We start from the raw sequence: 18,697 nt of genomic DNA on the forward strand, positions 1-18,697 counted from the left end.
CATCACGTCATTTCTAACAAACTTTGTTTTACGCGGGAATTCGACCGTTAGGGAATACCATCCTTGCCTATTGACGAATGCATCTTGCAAGAGTGAGCAAGTAAGGCATAGTTTTAACGGTTTTATTTTAGGCGCGAAATGCAGCGTCGCACAGAGGCCGCGAGACGGTCTCTGCCAATTACGGGCTTGTTATGACCGAACCTTCTCGCGGCCTCTGCCACGCCGAGGCATATTTTAAAAAATGGCCGCGCCATTTGTCCTACCGTTCAACCGGAGGTGCTGCCACCCGAAGGGATAAATGTGATCGTGTATTCCTTGTGGCGTATTCAAATTTCAAAAATATTTTGATATGTCAGTGCATCTTGCTTCCACTCATGGTGCATGAGGTGTGTCAAATAATATTAATATATGCACATCACGGATCTATACTTAACTCGGATAGTACTGTTACATACTTTATTTGGAATTGATCTTAGGATGAGTTATTACCTTAATCAAAACGAGATGCAATGCTCTAATTTAACTGTTTCGGTCACACTTTTTGATTGTAGAGTTCAATCCGCTTTACACATAGATCCGTGGTCAATATGTACACTCAAGTTCAATAGAAAAGACAAAATGTAAACAAATATGACAGATTTGTTAGCATTTGTATAACCTAAAAGTTTAACGGTGGTTCTTTTCATTGAAATATTAAGAATTAGCGTATAATATATTTTAACTAGTCATTATAATTATTAAAAGGTTTAAGTTTAATTATAAACTGTCGATAAAATCATAATCGTCCACAAAAAGTGCGAGTTTACGAAGAATAGAAGGTAAATTGGTTTGTTTACATTATTTGTCTTTTCTATAGAACTCCACTCAATTTTTATCATATTTAAAAAATCTGGATACGCGTTTAATTGGCTGAGTCGTTTAATTGGTGAGGGGGTGCCATTGCTTGACCTGTTCCATCGGTGCGGCGAGGGCCGAGTTCCAGTGCTGCAGGGCGCGGCCGCGGGCGAACATGTACGAGCCGAGCATGAACTTGCCGAGCAGGCGGTCTGGAACAATGGCCAATTTATACATACCTTATTGGCTATACATATATACTTGGTCAAGCAGATCTTGTCAGTAGAAAAAGGCACGAAATTCAAATTTTCTATGAGACGATATCCCTTCGCGCATACATTTTTCAAATTTGCCGCCTTTTTCTACTGACAAGATCTGCTTGACCAGCTATATACAGGATATATTGGATAGCCGATACACTTTCTAAAAGGTAATAATCATGATTAAATTTTAGTTAAAATTTAATTTACAAGCATTTAACTTAGCCCTTTTAGCCGCACCAATCTACAAGGTTTTCCCAAAAAATCCAAATATATTCCAATTACCGACTAATCACATTTTCCGAAAGTGCAATCAGTCCCAAACTATCTAGAAGTAGGTTTTCATGTATGTAAACCGACAATAATGTGTTAATCAGGGACTGCTAAATTAAATTTATTGCAATAATTATAATTAAATTTAAATACCTATATACCAGTTCTGCCAACTAAAAGATCAACAGAACATCGACGACTATAAATATGTTGAACCTGACGCGATAGATGTCTAAATTCAAAAACTTGTAAAATACTGTGTTTGTGTTGAGGTTTAAAATTGTTTCTTTAATAATTGCGTATTGGAATTTATTTTGATTTATTTATTTATTTATTTAAACTTTATTGCACAAAGTATATACAAAATGTACAAATGGCGGACTTAATGCCAAATGGCATTCTCTACCAGTCAACCATAGGGCCAAACAGACATCTACAATTGGTGCAGAGAGAGAAATATACCTATTCAGTGAATATAAAAAAAGCAAACTATACATATAAACTACATAAATAAATAAAATATATATAAACTACTACATATTTATACAATACATATTAGGTCATTACCTATGAAATTGGCGTTTTGTTCGGAGAATTTCAACGAAACACGAATTTCCATACAATTAATTTTGCGGATATTTTGTTGATGGCTAATTCAAACCAAACAAAATTTTTCCAGTAATTTTTGACACCTTTAAGGTATTATGAAGTATTTGAACAAATTAAATTATTTTTCAGAAAATATTTTAATTTGTTTTTATCAAGTAGAAACACTACTATATAAATTATAAACTGAAATAAATGTCATATACTAAGAAAAAGTGACCAAGGCCTCCAGTGCCCCAGGCTGGAATCGAACCAGCGTCCTCTGCTATCGCGGCAGGTGCCTGGCTAGGGGGCGCCACAAGCCTTCAGTAGGAAGTGCATATACTTGGAAAATTTGACTAATGTCGCTGTGGCCCGGTGGCCGAGTGGTTCAGGCACCTGCCGCGATAGCAGAGGACGCTGGTTCGATTCCAGCCTGGGGCACTGGAGGCCTTGGTCACTTTTTCTTAGTATATGACATTTATTTCAGTTTACCTTTAAGGTATGTTTTCAATATCTCCATTTCTTGAAAATTGGTACCATTAGAAAAATATAAGTAATTTTAATACTCGAACCGACAGCACATGAAAAGACCTATTTTCAAGGCTTAATTCTGAACACTTAACAATAAAAAATAACAATTAATTGTATGTAAAATCGTTGTTTATTGAGTGCACTGTAGTTTTATTGTAATTGTGTATGTACTTTTGTAAAAAAAAAAAAACTAGGATCAGACTTATATCTATGAACAAAAACGCCAATTTCATAGGTAAGGACCCAATACTATAAATATAATAATGATGGATATTATTCGAACTCTTGTTTTAGCAAATGCTTACGCAACAACCGCTTAAAAGAAAACTTACTTGGAGCTTGTCTAATATTTAGAGGGAGTGAATTCCAAAGACGACTAGCCTGGACGGCGAAAGAATTAGTCATAAAACCAGTACGGTGAGAAGGTATGGTCAGTTTGAGAACGCGGGAGGTACGCAGCTCACATCCTGGACGAGGAGTATCGAAGACGAATTTACTTTTGAGATATCCAGGAGCAGAAGGCTCAAACAGGATCGAAAATAGGATACAAAGGATCCGAAAGGACCTACGACGACGGATGGAGAGCCAGTTGAGCTGCCGGCGGTAAAAGGAGACATGATCGTATTTACGAAGTCCAAATATAAATCTAATACAGTTATTGAGTAGACGGTCTAGTTTATTGAGTGATTCCTGAGTGGCATTAGTAGTACACACATCCCCGTAATCAATTATTGGTAACACTAAGGACTGCACTAACATTTTTTTCGTGGTTACAGGCAGAAAGTTTTTAAATTTATATAGAGTTCTAAGTGTACCTGTGACCTTCCGACTTGTCTCCGAGAGCTGACCAGACCAGGAAAGGTTGGAATCTAAAACTAATCCGAGATTCTTAACCCGACTGCTCACCGGAATTACAGTATCCTCAAAAAGGATCGGAGCAACAGGTACTGTACTCAACCTAGACATTTGCCACTGGCTACCTAAAATTATGGCTTGGCATTTAGCTGGATTTACACAAATGCCAAAGCTAGCAGACCACTCGGCGATGTAATCCAAGTCAGCATTTATTGATGAGATAGCCGTGTTTATATCTTCCACGCCAACTTGCGCGTACAGCTGAAGATCGTCTGCGTACAAATGGTAAGAGCATCGAATCTTGGCGGTAATAAGATTAATAAAAATTGAAAAGAGAAAAGGAGAGAGAATACCGCCTTGAGGTACTCCAGTACTCAGTTCAGACCAATCAGATAACGAGTGGCTGGCACGGACTGCCTGGGCTCTATCGGAAAGATATGAAAAGAACCACTTTGTGGCATCTGAAGAAACCTGCAAATGAGTAAGAGTAGCCAAAAGTAGGTCATGGTCTACCGCATTAAAGGCGTTGGAGAAATCTATCAGCACTAACACCGTAACTTTGGAAGATTCCATACCGAGTCTTATGTCCTCTGTAACTTTAAGTAGAGCGGTGGTGGTGCTGTGTCCAGACCGGAAACCAGACTGCAGCGGTGAAAGGAGACTGTTGCTATGAACAAAGTGTGAGATCTGTTTGTGGGCCGCGGCCTCCAGTATTTTGGACAGAAACGGGAGAATAGATATGGGACGAAAGTGGCTAAGTGAGCTCGGATTATTAATTTTGGGGAGTGGGATGACAAACGCCTTACGCCAGCATGATGGGAAAACGCCAGTGAGTAGAGAAGTATTGACTATGTGAGCAATAACTGGCAAGACGCTGTCCAGAATGTGAATAATCATAAGACGACTGACATTATCATGGCCAACGGCCTTAGATTTAATTGATACTATAATTTTGCGGATTTCTTCAATGGCGACAGGAGAAAAAGTAAAATGAACGATATCTGGAGAAGTAAAAGAGGCAATGAGAGATAAAGTTTTGAATTTAATTAATGGATTGAGAGTTGATGTTTTAGAAAAATGCGAATTTAACTGGTTTAATGTAAAAGAAGAAGAATCTATATCAGGTTTACCTTTACCAATGCCAAGCGATCTCAAAAATTTCCAGGTGTCAGCAAGGGATGAGTTCAAGACATTTTCGTGGATATGCCGACGCTTTGCTGCCCTTACCGTTTGGTTACAGCGGTTTCTAGCAGCTTTAAAAAGACCCCAGTTACCCTCACTCCGATCTTTCTTGTATTTACGAAACGCTTTATCCCGTTTAGCCATCGCCATCCGAACATCCCTTGTGATCCAAGGAGCAGGCGGTCGCCTCAGTCTCACTGCGCGAACCGGCGCGTGTGCATCAAATAACTTTAAGAGAGAGGAGTTAAAATTGGCTACTTTCTCATCTACAGTTGATGCACCCAACGCGGCAGCCCAATCAGCCGAAGCGGCGTCCCGCTTCAAAAGATTTATATCAAGTCGGGCAAAGCTCCGCAAATGTACGACTACCGGTTTTGGTTTGGGTGGCTTGACTTTATATGTTAAGAAAATCAAATCGTGGCGTGAGAAGCCCGGTGCCATAAACTGGCCAGAGTTAATAACGTTATCTAACGACGATGTCAGAATCACGTCCAGCCATGTATCAGGGGAGTCAGAATTGCGGTGCGTAGCCTGCAAGGGCACTAAGGAAAAATCTGCCGCTTCAACAATAGATCTTAGATGCCGTGATCTGGATGTGTCCCTCAGCAAGTCTGTGTTAAGGTCGCCCATAATTATGTGATGTGTGCACTCTGAACCTACATCCGACAGAAGGTCTTCAAATGCTGCAAAATAGTCAATAGTGGGTGGACAGTATATCACGCCCAGAATTATGCTCACACCGTGCAACTTTATTTCAAGTATTAGATTTTCCATTGTACTGGAGTGGAGAGAGGGAGAAGACTTAATAACTTTGTACGGAATGTCTGCGTGCAAATATATGGCCACTCCACCACCCCGCTTACCGGTACGGTCATTTCGCAACAGGACAAACCCGGGAAGGCTGCAAGAAGTCGAAAGGACATTGGGTTTAAGCCAACTTTCACTAATGAGAATCGCATGAGCATCGCATGAAGAAAAGGTATCAAAGAAATCTGAAAAGTGACTGCAAATGCTCTGTGCATTAATGTGGCAAACGTTAAAGAAATTAGGATATTTTTGGAATTCACACCTCATTTGATATTATACTCAGACCCATAGAAGAGTATCTTTGCACTTGATTCAAAGAGAATATGACGAGTTTGTCGCGAGCCATACATGTACTAATTAACTTACTACATACGGGTAGCAAATTAATTGTAAGTTAAGGGTTAAAATCGACAGGTATAACCAAATACATTGCTAGGTACTCTCGAGTCTAGACGGGCTTAAATGAAAAGACAAGTGAATAGATTCTATTCCTTTCACTTGAAACATTTCGACCATCTAATTAATTAAACCAATATCACATATACCCTGTGCCAAGAAACGTTCTAGCGTTTAGATCACAGCATTTGTTGCTTATTGTTATTTTATTTAGGAGAGTATATATAAATATTATAACGTTTCATTAGCTAAGTAGGTACCTATATAATTTCAATTCTAACAACGAACAAGATTTTCAGTCAATAAAACAATAAATATAACAATTCTTAAGCCCCATTTAGACGGTCCAAGAAGTGCTCTATTTGGTCAAACGATTGCATTAACTGTACTCTGAAGTTAGCAGTTTATATTTATATACTAAAATTCCAGTTGCTACAAAATGTGACATGAACAATCTTGAAACCGTAGCCTAATTGCTAGACATTCACAAAGCCTAGTTAATATTCTAAGAGTAACTATTTACCTTGACAACTCGATAGACCTCTAGTCGGTAGATCGGAATTATTTCAGATTTGAATAAATTGATTGAGGTTTAGATACCTGGTTCTAATTATAATTCATAATTTAATTATGCCTGCTTTAATTATGAAGTTAGTCTGTATTCTCTTATTATTAATAATATATAATCACCGCCTGTTGTTACCTAGTCGTAAGCTTGTATTTCACTCTCTGTGTATTTTTTTCAACTTTATGGTGCACAATAAAGAATATTTACTTACTTAATTAATGATGCAATAATAACTCTGACTGTCTGTTTCTCTATTTCGACGTCACGGCTAAATGACTGAACCGTTTTAGATGAGATTTGGCAGATGATTGTTTGAATCCCGTGGAAGATTAAAGGGTAGTTTTGAACACGGAAACCATCATTCTCTATGCAGACATAGTCGCGGGAAGAAACTATATTTCAATAAATACTGTAAGCTTATCAATAAAAATAATCAAAATTATAAAAATACTCAATCCCAGCATTAAACAAACGGATAAAGCTTTTTGTTTTTAAGTAAGAACAACTTTTTTACTTAATACCGGATTAAGAATTAAAAATTCCAGAGCAGACGCAACGCAAAATGCTAAAAACTTTGTGAAAAAATAATATTATCAAGAAAAGGTAAACTGCTCTCCGCATAATAGATTCTAGTCTTCTTGTTAAGTAAGATTCACGGGCTGTTTCAGACTGTACAATTTTCTGCAAAGCTTTGGATTAAATTGGATTTTCAAGTTGCTATTTGACTTGGTATTCGGATGTGGATTGCGCAACAAGTAACCAAGTTATCGTGTAGGAGTATACTCTTGAAGGATGTGCTAGGATTTCTAACAAGTCTAACAACTATCAAGTTTCGTAGCGTGATATGACATATGATAAACGTATCGCCATTACGTGCTATTAAATTTGTGAAGCGTTGCGGTAATTTTAAAATATTTTCGAAGATAAAATTCTTGCGATGCTGACGCTTAAAAAACCAGTTTGGCGCGGGGAGGGAACGAAGGCCAAAATAATACAATAACGTCACTAACATACCTACATATAAAAAAAAATATTCACATTTACAAAATCATAATTTTATTTTGTTTGTGATACCAATTTGAGACTACAATGAAACGAAATTAAAATAGAAAAGAACAAAGGTAATTTTATCAAATTTATTACATTTTTTACCTCATTTCTACCTGTTTACTGTTTTTAGGCAAAGGCACCGAAAACTTTCTGCTCGCCAGTTTAACTCCAAATATATGTGCGTTTTTTTTTGTTTGTTCGTATACCTACTTACCTACTTAAAATTGTAAAAATAAATTTGAATTCTCGATACGAAATACCTCGGTTAGAGAAACAACATTCTAAAATAAAAATACTTATCCATACTCCTATTCTTCTCCCTAGCGTTTGTCCCGGATTATTTCCACGGCTCATGGGAGCCTGGGGTCTGCTTGTTTTTATGAAAGCGACTGCCACCTGACCTTTCAACCCAGAGGGGAAACTAGGCGTTATTTGAATTAGTCCGGTTTCCTCACGATGTAAAATAAAACATACGAGTACAATAATAAAACATTTATCTTAAATCTGTTTAAAATTTAAATATTTAGTCTGTGGTTTGCACATACGTTTTCATTCCTTTTTAAGCATCTGTCACATAAAATATAAATTATATACGTAGCTACAATTATAATCATTCAAGGTTTTCCTACTAATTAATTTATCTTTTTTTATAACATAACATATATTTTTTTAAATTTATTTATTAGTTGTCAGCCGCACAGTATAGCATTTACGTGTACTTAGTTATTTTATGATACTTTATTTGATACATTCACCCATGTTTATTGAAAAGTTATTTACTAAGGAATGAGTTCGCTTTTGTATTTATACAATAGATTTAGATTTAGATTTCTTTATTTCAAGATGAAAATTACACTATAAATTTGCTACATTCGTCAAAATTATGTTTATCTTCTCATCATGATCGTCAAAAATTACATTATATAAAGCAATTATTTGTTATTTGCAATTATTTGCAATTATTTGTTATTTTTGACGACCGGTCTGGCCTAGTGGGTAGTGACCCTGCCTGTGAAGCCGATGGTCCTGGGTTCGAATCCCAGTAAGGGCATTTATTTGTGTGATGACACAGATATTTGTTCCTGAGTCATGGTTGTTTTCTATGTATTTAAGTATTTATATATTATATATATATCGTTGTCTGAGTACCCACAACACAAGCCTTCTTGAGCTTACCGTGGGACTTGGTCAATCTGTGTAAGAATGTCCTATAATATTTATATTTATTATTTATTTATTTATTTGTTTTATTTATCTACTGGAGGAGGCCGCGCCGGACCGCGAAAAATGGAAATCCCTTCTGAGAGCCCTATGTCCCTGATGAGGGATAACAGGATATCATCATTTATCTACTTACTTATTTTGTTCAATATGTTTATTAGATGCTCACCATAGACTAGGAATCCTCTAGACCGAGTTTAGAGCAATTATATCATGCAACCGATGATGCCAAAAATGCGGGGGTGCGCGGGACGAGGTGAGCGAAGTCCCGTGCCGTGATTGGTCCGTTCAAACGACGAACGAGTTCACGGACGTCACACAAACACACTTTCGACTCGAACATGGAGTAAAATTACCGTATGCGTGGCAGAGGGGGTAGCGCGACTATGCTAAGTCTGGAGGATGTTTTGTCTGTGATGCTCACTTACTTATACACCTGTGCAGGTTAATTCTGCCAAGGTTCAACGTTATTTATGTTATGTTGCTCATAACTATTTTATCTATCGGCTACACCGCTACAACATGGCGGCTCGTAATCAATCAACTGAGCGTATACACATGCGAGCCATTGAAGGTATGTTTGCAATAACAAGCCGATCGAAACAGGCCAATTCGAACGTACACTGACATCAGAATGATAACTAAATGATGTCATTTAGTTATCGTTCGTTTGGCTCGCGAGGAACATCGTGAGGAAACCGGACTAATCCCAATAAGGTCTAGTTTACCTTCTGGATTGGAAGGTCAGATGGCAGTCGCTTTCGTAAGAACTAGTGCCTACGCCAATTCTCGGGATTAGTTGCCAATCGGACTCCAGGCTCCCCTGAGCCATGGAAAAAAGCCGGAGTAACGCGAAGAAGATGACGATTGTGCGTCTGGCTCGCGCCAATACATGAACGGGCAAGTCAGGCCAATTTGAACGTACACTGATATTAGAATTACATCTAACTGATGTCAATCATACATCGTGCATTTTGCTCGTACTTGTCCTTACATGTATTAGCGCGAGCAAGACGCACTATATTAGTTATAGTATAGTATATAACATCATATAGATATCATTGTTATGTCAGTTTACGTTCGAATTGGCCTGATATTTATCAACGAACAATTTTAATGATTTTCATCAAGTGTAGTCAGTTATGCTTTTTTTGTCAACATCGCATTAATTTTAACTGTGGTCAGGGTGGTTCGATGTATGGTGATTTCCCATTTGAAGCGGTAAAAGCAATTTAATAAGCTTTTGACCTGAAATGATAAAGTTGCACCGGCGGTGGCGCAGCGGAAGTTTAATTGTAACTAAGTAATCAAAATATTAAAATCGGTGAACGTGAAAACGTCATAAATTTTATTATTTTTTCATATTCTGCTTGACTACAGTTTTGAAACCTACTATGAATCGAAGCCAATGATATCCTAAGTAATTAAAATAGATCAAGTTAAAATAAAGTTTACATGTAAATTGTGCAAGCATATAAATCAATCAATTATAGTTGTTTTTAGCAAAAAAAAATGCTTTTTAACATTTGTACCAATTATGCTAGCATTATTATCATAATAAAATAGCAAAACACGTTAAAAGAAAACGACATGAGTCTGTTTGTAATGGTAGCAGAAAGTAAAGTCGATCGTTGATTGATCGTCGAAAGTTAGTCGTACATTTGATACTTTTGTTTAATAATGACATCAATGGCATAGTGTCAAATATCACTTTTGGGAATAGGTATGTTTTTTTTAAATAAAAGCTAACTGGTTGTAGACTACTTACATTTTTGCCATATTGTTTAATTAGGTATCTATTCCCCTTTGAAGTTAATATCAAGTCAATATTCCGGGCCTTTACGGCCTTCTTACGTAATAGTAATTTTATCGCTAACTCTCCCCAGGAGTCTTTAATTAAATTATTCAATCCATTAATATAACAAATCGAGTATAGAAGGCGCCGTCTCATGATCATACTTAATTATTTTAAGAGCGCTCGAGTATCGTACATGGTTTCATAATATTTAATTTTAAAGCAACAGCAGGCCCATTACAGTTTTGCAAGTAATATTAAAATATAAATTATTTATTATTAAATAAAATTTTAACTGTTTCTGTCGGTCCGTCTTGTTTCGACTGAGTTATAGTAAAAACTAACAACTGCAGTTTTGACTAAAATCATAAGTCAAAAACCCAAAATGTATGTTTTCAGTACATATATTGTTATCTTAGTTTTTACCCTTTTCCCCTATTTATTTCCCAATAACTTAGTTGTATTAAAATGAGGAAAACGCAATAAAAAATGCTTCTATTTGTAGCCCATAATTTGGCTACTTTAAGCATTGCTTGAAGTGGCATAGTGCTTAAGAAAACAAAGAAAAAAAATTTTATTTATTAAAATAAAAATAAAAAGTAAAATACGCTTGTAAGTGTCCAGAAGTCGATCGCTTACGTTTTAACAAACTTTGTACAAAAAATGGGGTCCTAATGAAAGAACTTCTCCCATTATGACTTCGCAAGTGTCACCCTGAGGATGTATTATTCGCCCTGCGCTAAACGATAAAGTAATATGTACATTACTTTAAAAGCCGAATAGCGAGAAAGTGTAACAGGTAGAGTCGAAAGCTTTAATTTGTGACCCATTTTGTATCTTGTCACAGTAACAATTGTATGAGGTCTCTAGCGATTTTCATCTTTATTGTCACTGTGACAAGGTACAAAATGGGTCACAAATTAATACTTTCGGCCGTACATAAAACGGCGAGTAAAGCAAGGCTGTTTAATAACAAGGCTTTTTGCTGAAAGTAATACCCCAAAAATTCAATATTGTCTTATAAAAATCGACTACCGGTGTATATCTCGCTAAAGCGCCCTAAACATGATATTAAATATTTCCCAGTTTAAAATCATGAGCGTAAAGAAAATATTACCTGTTGGTTAAGAATTCAATATTTCAATATCGCATTTTTAAAAAGTGTTCTAATAAATCTAATAGGTTATTTTATCAGCGGTAATGAAGATTAGCATAAGTGCATATTCATGTACGGTATGTTTATTTAACTAGAAAAAGCTATGAAAAATGCAATTTTACCTAATTGTCACTAGTGGTCATTAAAACAGTTATGACGTTCATAAAGTCTCTGCTTAATTAGGTTCAGCTAATGCTTGCATAGTGTGACATTTAACGGCCAGATGCTGTTAGTCTAAAGAGAATTCTGAGGCTAAAGGAATAAGGTACAATCTCTGTTAACTTGGCAATTGTAATTGCATGTACATACGTTGGTGTGGCGCAGGAGTAGGAGCCACTGTAATTATTGTCTGTGGTTGCTACGGCGTAGGCAACACTACGCCGTAGCCTTTGCTACGTTACGTGTCGTCTACGTTTATGAGGCGGAAACTTAACACTGTAAAGTGCAAGTAGGGTTTGCACGACGGATCCGAAATGTATGGGAAGATCCGCGGATCCGGATCCAGATCCGGATAATTTCATACATTTCGGATCCGGATTGCAAACCCTAAGTGCAAGCCATATCATTGTGAACCATCTCTCTTCTTCTATCCCGGCATTTTGCCACGGCCCATGGGAGCCTGGGGTCCGCTTGACAACTAATCCCAGGAATTGACGTAGCAACTAGTTTTTACGAAAGCGACTGCCATCAACCTATTGAAGAACTACAGACCCATCACGCTTCTGAGCCATGTCTATAAGCTGTTTTCAAGGGTCATCACGAACCGTCTCGAACACAGACTTGATGACTTCTAGCCTCCCGAACAAGCCGGTTTCCGAAAAGGCTATAGTACCATAGACCACATCCATACGCTGCGGCAAGTTATACAGAAGACCGAAGAGTATAACTTGCCATTATGCTTAGCGTTTGTGGACTATGAGAAAGCCTTCGATTCGGTGGAAACATGGGCGGTGCTTGAGTCTCTTCAGCGATGCCATATTGACTATCGGTACATCGAAGTGTTGAAGTGTTTGTATAGTAACGCCACCATGTCGGTCCGAGTACAGGAGCAGAGCACGAGGGCGATTCCATTGCGAAGAGGCGTAAGGCAGGGAGACGTTATCTCTCCGAAACTGTTTACTGCCGTAATGGAAGACGCCTTCAAGCTCCTGGAATGGGAAGGACTTGGCATCAACATCAACGGCGAATACATCACTCACCTTCGGTTTGCCGACGATATCGTAGTCATGGCAAAGTCGATGGAGGAACTCAGCATGATGCTCGATGACCTCAACCGAGTTTCACAACGGGTGGGCTTGAAAATGAACATGGACAAGACGAAACTTATGTCAAATGCCAATGTTGTGCCCATCCCAGTCTCTGTTGGGAACTCGGTACTCGAAGTTGTTGACTCGTACATCTACCTAGGACAAGTAGTCCAATTAGGTAGGTCCAACTTCGAGAAAGAGGTCAACCGCCGAATCCAACTCGGTTGGGCAGCGTTCGGGAAACTACGTAATGTCTTTTCGTCCGACATACCTCAGTGCCTCAAGACGAAAGTCTTTAATCAATGTGTGTTACCAGTGATGACTTACGGCTCCGAAACGTGGTCTTTCACTATCGGCCTCATCTCAAAACTTAAAGTCGCTCAACGAGCTATGGAGAGGGCTATGCTCGGAGTTTCTCTACGTGATCGAATCAGAAATGAGGAGATCCGTAGACGAACTAAAGTCACCGACATAGCCCACCGGATTAGCAAGCTGAAGTGGCAATGGGCAGGCCACATTGCACGCAGAGAAGATGGCCGATGGGGTCGAAAAGTGCTCGAGTGGAGACCACGGACTAGCAAGCGCAGCGTAGGACGTCCACCCACAAGATGGACAGACGATCTTGTTAAGGTCGCCGGAAGACGCTGGATGCGGGTCGCTTCCAACCGGCACGTATGGAGGTCCAAGGGGGAGGCCTATGTTCAGCAGTGGACGTCTTATGGCTGAGATGATGATGATGATGACTGCCATCTGACCTTCCAACCCAGAGGGGAAAACTAGGCCTTATTGGGATTAGTCCGGTTTCCTCACGATGTTTTCCTTCACCGAAAAGCGACTGGTAAATATCAAATGATATTTCGTACATAACTATCGAAAAACTCATTGGTACGAGCCGGGGTTTGAACCCGCGACCTCCAGATTGCAAGTAGCACGCTCTTACCGCTAGGCCACCAGCGCTTCATATCATTGTGAACCATATAATATATCTCTTTAACGAACTTTAAGATAAGTAAGTAACACATTTTTATTTATATACACCAAGAAATGTAATCGGTGATCAGGAACCAATTTTTCTAATTCAGTCATCGATGGCGATCACATTTAACTATGGAACCAACCTCGAAATCACAAAAAAAAAATTGCCTGTTTCATACAGTAGGGCTGGTCCGATGTTGATATTTTCTATGAGAGAGTAAATTTTTTTTTCGCGATTTCGCAGTTAGTTTCATAGTTAAATGTGATCGTCATCGATAACTGAATAAAAAAAATTGGTTCCCGATCACCGATTAAAAATCATCGTGTATATACGAATCGGCGAGTCACATAGAAAACAGGTGAAAAGCTAAAAGCATTATGTAGGTACAATCGAGTTCACTTAAGTCCGTGATAGATTCACTTGCTATATTTCTAGGTACTGTAAATTATGGGTATCGATAAAGTTCTCGATGAATAAAATTAAAACAAGTATGATACAAGCTTAAGTAAATCATGAATAAGTAATTAGGGCTAATAATTAATGAGTGAAATTAATTTAAATTTCCCTTTTGTAAGTTACCTACGCGCAATTACTTCACAAAATTAACAATATTATTTTAATTTATAACTTTATACATCTCATTTGAATTTATTCTCTTTGAGAAAAGAGCGCAATATTGTAATTAAGAATCTCTTGTTTTTATGAAACAATATATTCATTACCGTTTTGCATCTTTTCTTGAAAACTCGCTACTTGGAAACTTAAGACGAAAGTGGAGGAACCGCGCGAAATCGCCTTTTCATACAAATATAGTATAGCTTTTTAGCGATAAGACCGCCTGTTGTTTACCTCTGCTTGTATTTTTGTTTCTTTTGTATTGTCTTCTTGTATTGAGGTGTGCAATAAAAAGTACTTATTTGTATTGTATTGTAGTCCTCATTTTAAGCTGGATATTAACCACAGCTATGCCCCTAAATTAGATTTTTGTTTTAGAATTTTTATTTATTATAAAACTTAGGAGCATTTAAAAATTTGTATGAAATCGGTTTTTTGCTCCTAATTTTTACAATATTCAAAAAATCTTAAAAAGTCAAACGTAGGGGCATAGCTATGATTAATATATATCAAATTATGTAACAATAATTTCCATAATGTCAATATCCAGCGAGGAAAATGGGGACTACGTTTGTATGGAGAAGCGGCCGTCCCCTTCCCTCTTAGGGCCACTTGCACCATTCACTAAACCCGGGTTAACCAGTTAAACCTGTAGTTACCATGGTTACCAGTGCAACTTGACACTGGGTTAACGGTTTAACCGGTTAACCCCGGGTCAGTGGGATGGTGCAAGTGGCGCTTAAGAATATTGTCAATCATAAAATCAACGAAGCAAAGAACCACCTCGTTTAATGAAAGGCTTGTCAAACTCAATTAGAGTTAAAAGTTATCGATCTATTTGAAAAGTTCATGGCGTTAAAATTGTTTTTAAGCTCAAAAGCCTCCGTCAACTGTCCATCAATGTTTTTATTGGAGCGCTTTGTCACTATATCATGATGTTAAAAATACATTTTGTCTTCACAAAATGACTTATGAACCCATAGGTTCAAACTGCATACAGTATAAATCGTGTTCATAGCAGGGCTCGGAACCGGTTTTTTTGAAAAACCCGAAATAGCCCAATATTTTTAATTATTTTATGCTCTTTACGTAGAGCTGTATCATGTATTTAGGTAATAACTTCGTATTATTAGATTGTCCCATTAATCATGAAATAATTAACCAAAGAACGAAAAAGGACGTTACAATCCGGTATTTTTTGTATGAAGAAAAAACCGGTTCCGAGCCTTGGTTCATAGAGACAAGGTTATTTATGTTTTAATCGCGTTTAACTTGCTTTGTTCTCACGGTTCAACTTTATTAAATTGCGTTCACCTTAATGCAATTATACAAGAGTAAAATACGATGTCTATTCAAATAATATTATTTTATAATTAGAATTACACTCCATATACTTAGTCCATAATGTTGAGTAATAAAATACCTAATAAGCAGTGATCGTTAATTTTCCACCAATTTTGGTGCAGCATTGTTGGTTAAAAGCATCTGTATGCCCTACTCTAGGCGGAATAGATAATTAGGGTTAATAACAGTAATATTAACCTTAACCAATCCTCTCCCTAGAAAAAAATTTAAGAAAAATCCTTTATTTTTACTATGCTGCACCAAAATTGCTGGAAAATTAACGATCACTGCTAATAAGTATGTTTTTAAGGTACTGTGCTTCAGAAATTACAGATGTCGAATTTTTATGAAGAACGAAAAAGGACGTTACAATACCGGTATTTTTTGTATAAAGAAAAAACCGGTTCCGGGCCTTGGTTCATAGAGACAAGGTTATTTATGTTTTAATCGCGTTTAACTTGCTTTGTTCTCACGGTTCAACTTTGTTAAATTGCGTTCACCTTAATGCAATTATACAAGAGTAAAATACGATGTCTATTCAAATAATATTATTTTATAATTAGAATTACACTCCATATACTTAGTCCATAATGTTGAGTAATAAAATACCTAATAAGCAGTGATCGTTAATTTTCCACCAATTTTGGTGCAGCATTGTTGGTTAAGCAGTGGTGGCCGAGTGGATATGACGTCTGACTTTCAATCCGGAGGTCGCGGGTTCAAATCCTGGCTCGTACCAATGAGTTTTTCGAAATTTATGTACGAAATATCATTTGATATTTACCACTAGCTTTTCGGTGAAGGAAAACATCGTGAGGAAACCTGCATACATCTGCGAAGAAATTCAAAGGTGTATGTGAAGTCCCCAATCCGCATTGGGCTAGCGTGGGGACTATAGCCCAAGCCCTCTCGCGCATGAGAGGAGGGCTGTGCCCAGCAGTGGGACGTATATAGGCTGAGATGATGATGATGATGATTGTTGGTTAAAAGCATCTGTATGCCCTACTCTAGGTGGAATAGATAATTAGGGTTAATAACAGTAATATTAACCTTAAGCAATCCTCTCCCTAGAAAAAAATTGAAGAAAAATCCTTTATTTTTACTATGCTGCACCAAAATTGCTGGAAAATTAACGATCACTGCTAATAAGTATGTTTTTAAGGTACTGTGCTTCAGAAATTACAGATCTCGAATTTTTATGATAGTTATTTGATGTAGGAGTTAAGTACTAAAATTAAGATTTTAATACAACGTCGCTTTTAACTAACAAAGTCTAATGCTATTAAGAAGTTAAAAATCTTTAATAAAAAACCGGACGAGTGCGAGTCGGACTCGCCCACCGAGGGTTCCGTACTTTTTAGTATTTGTTGTTATAGCGGCAACAGAAATACATCATCTGTGAAAATTTCAACTGTCTAGCTATCACGGTTCGTGAGATACAGCCTGGTGACAGACGGACGGACGGACGGACGGACGGACGGACGGACGGACGGACGGACGGACGGACGGGCAGCAGAGTCTTAGTAATAGGGTCCCGTTTTACCCTTTAGGTACGGAACCCTAAAAATTGTTGCCCGTATAAATCATCATTACTTTAGTCCTAATATTTTCCTGCTGAGATATTAATTTTACCTAGACGATATTATACTTAAATTTGTTCGGAAACCAGGTTAATCAATCATGCTGAAAGCTGATGTTTCACAAATTTCACTGGTTTTTGGCAGATGTCTTTTAGATAATTCCTTAGAGATAAAAATCAATTTGTCAGACCAAATAACACACCATGAAGACACTCACAGGTTACATATTATTTATAACCAGTAACCATGGGCATAATTTTATAATGTTTATTATTTATTCATAATATTGCAAACGATCGATGTAGGCATAAGTACTTCAACATTCTTTTAATCTATTTTAGATAATATCGATATCATGTGATGGCATATTAGGTACTTAATCAATGGGCACACCCTGTCGTGACATGGTAGATTTTATTTACCTCGCGTGATTAGCACGTCCACTGATTTATATTGTTTGCGATATCGGGAAAAATGGCGGCACAACCCACATAAACGTAGTCCGTTTCTGGACTTAATTTAATTAAATTTATGTGTATTAAATTGCTAATTTTACTTCGTTCAAACCTCTTGTTATTTTTTTAATTTTGCAAATTATTTATTGTGAACTTTAAAATTATGTAAGTTTATAAAAAGTATTGAATATTGCATGATTTTTCTAACTAATAATATCTTCATATATTTCTCATAATTTTGTTTTATAACAATTATGTAATTATAAAAAAATGGTTAAGATAAGCAAATTAAACAAAATCTTGTTTCCGCTCAAGTAAGGTTAACCCTAGAGTAGTCGCGCCTCTCCGTGTAACGCGAGTGCTCGCGTAGGGAGCATTTTGCCGCCTCTAATTAACATATTTTTTTGTTTAATATAATAACTAAATCATTTTGTAATAATATTTATGGGATAAAATGAATCAAATACTATTAGAAAAAGTAACTTGTGTTATAATTTTATTCTTAATAGTATATTAAAAAAAAACAGGAAATTTTAGATAAAAATGTTCGAATTTTAACACGGCCTTTACCTTATCTTACATAAAAAAAAAGAAATATCGATATTTTTAACTAAATTAAACGTTTTGATTATCTTCTATATACATTTTAGCAAATCAGTCCACCAGGACTGTACCAACCAATGTACCAACATGGGTATACAATATACGTCGCACAGTAACTTTGCACTTATATTGTGCTCTTTTTGGACCTTCTATTTTCCTTGGACGAGCATAGTGCAAATAATGTATCTTCTCCACCTGAGGGTGTATTTTGGTGTTCAGATGACACAAAACATAAGATTTGGTTCCCCAATTATTTCTGTAAAGTATTTACGTTAGATCTTTTGATTATATGTGATATGAACATATCTTGAAGAATTTCTTTGAAAAAGGTTCGTCACAATAACAATAATAAAGTGGAATA

The 18,697-nt window shown here is 37.0% G+C and overlaps 1 protein-coding gene across 1 annotated transcript in view; it reads right to left on the reverse strand.

Annotated features, from left to right (window-relative positions):
- Window positions 1-905: 905 nt before the first annotated feature.
- Window positions 906-18,697, reverse strand: part of LOC134797255 (synaptotagmin-15-like) — a 77,206-nt gene continuing 59,414 nt past the window's right edge. Inside the window, exon 12 of the mRNA XM_063769477.1 lies at window positions 906-1,046. Coding sequence (XP_063625547.1) covers window positions 919-1,046 — 128 coding nt within the window. The 3' untranslated portion in view covers window positions 906-918. The remainder of the gene's footprint in view (window positions 1,047-18,697) is intronic.

The sequence above is a fragment of the Cydia splendana genome, chromosome 15 (genome assembly GCF_910591565.1).
Source record: "Cydia splendana chromosome 15, ilCydSple1.2, whole genome shotgun sequence".
Lineage (NCBI taxonomy): Eukaryota > Metazoa > Arthropoda > Insecta > Lepidoptera > Tortricidae > Cydia > Cydia splendana.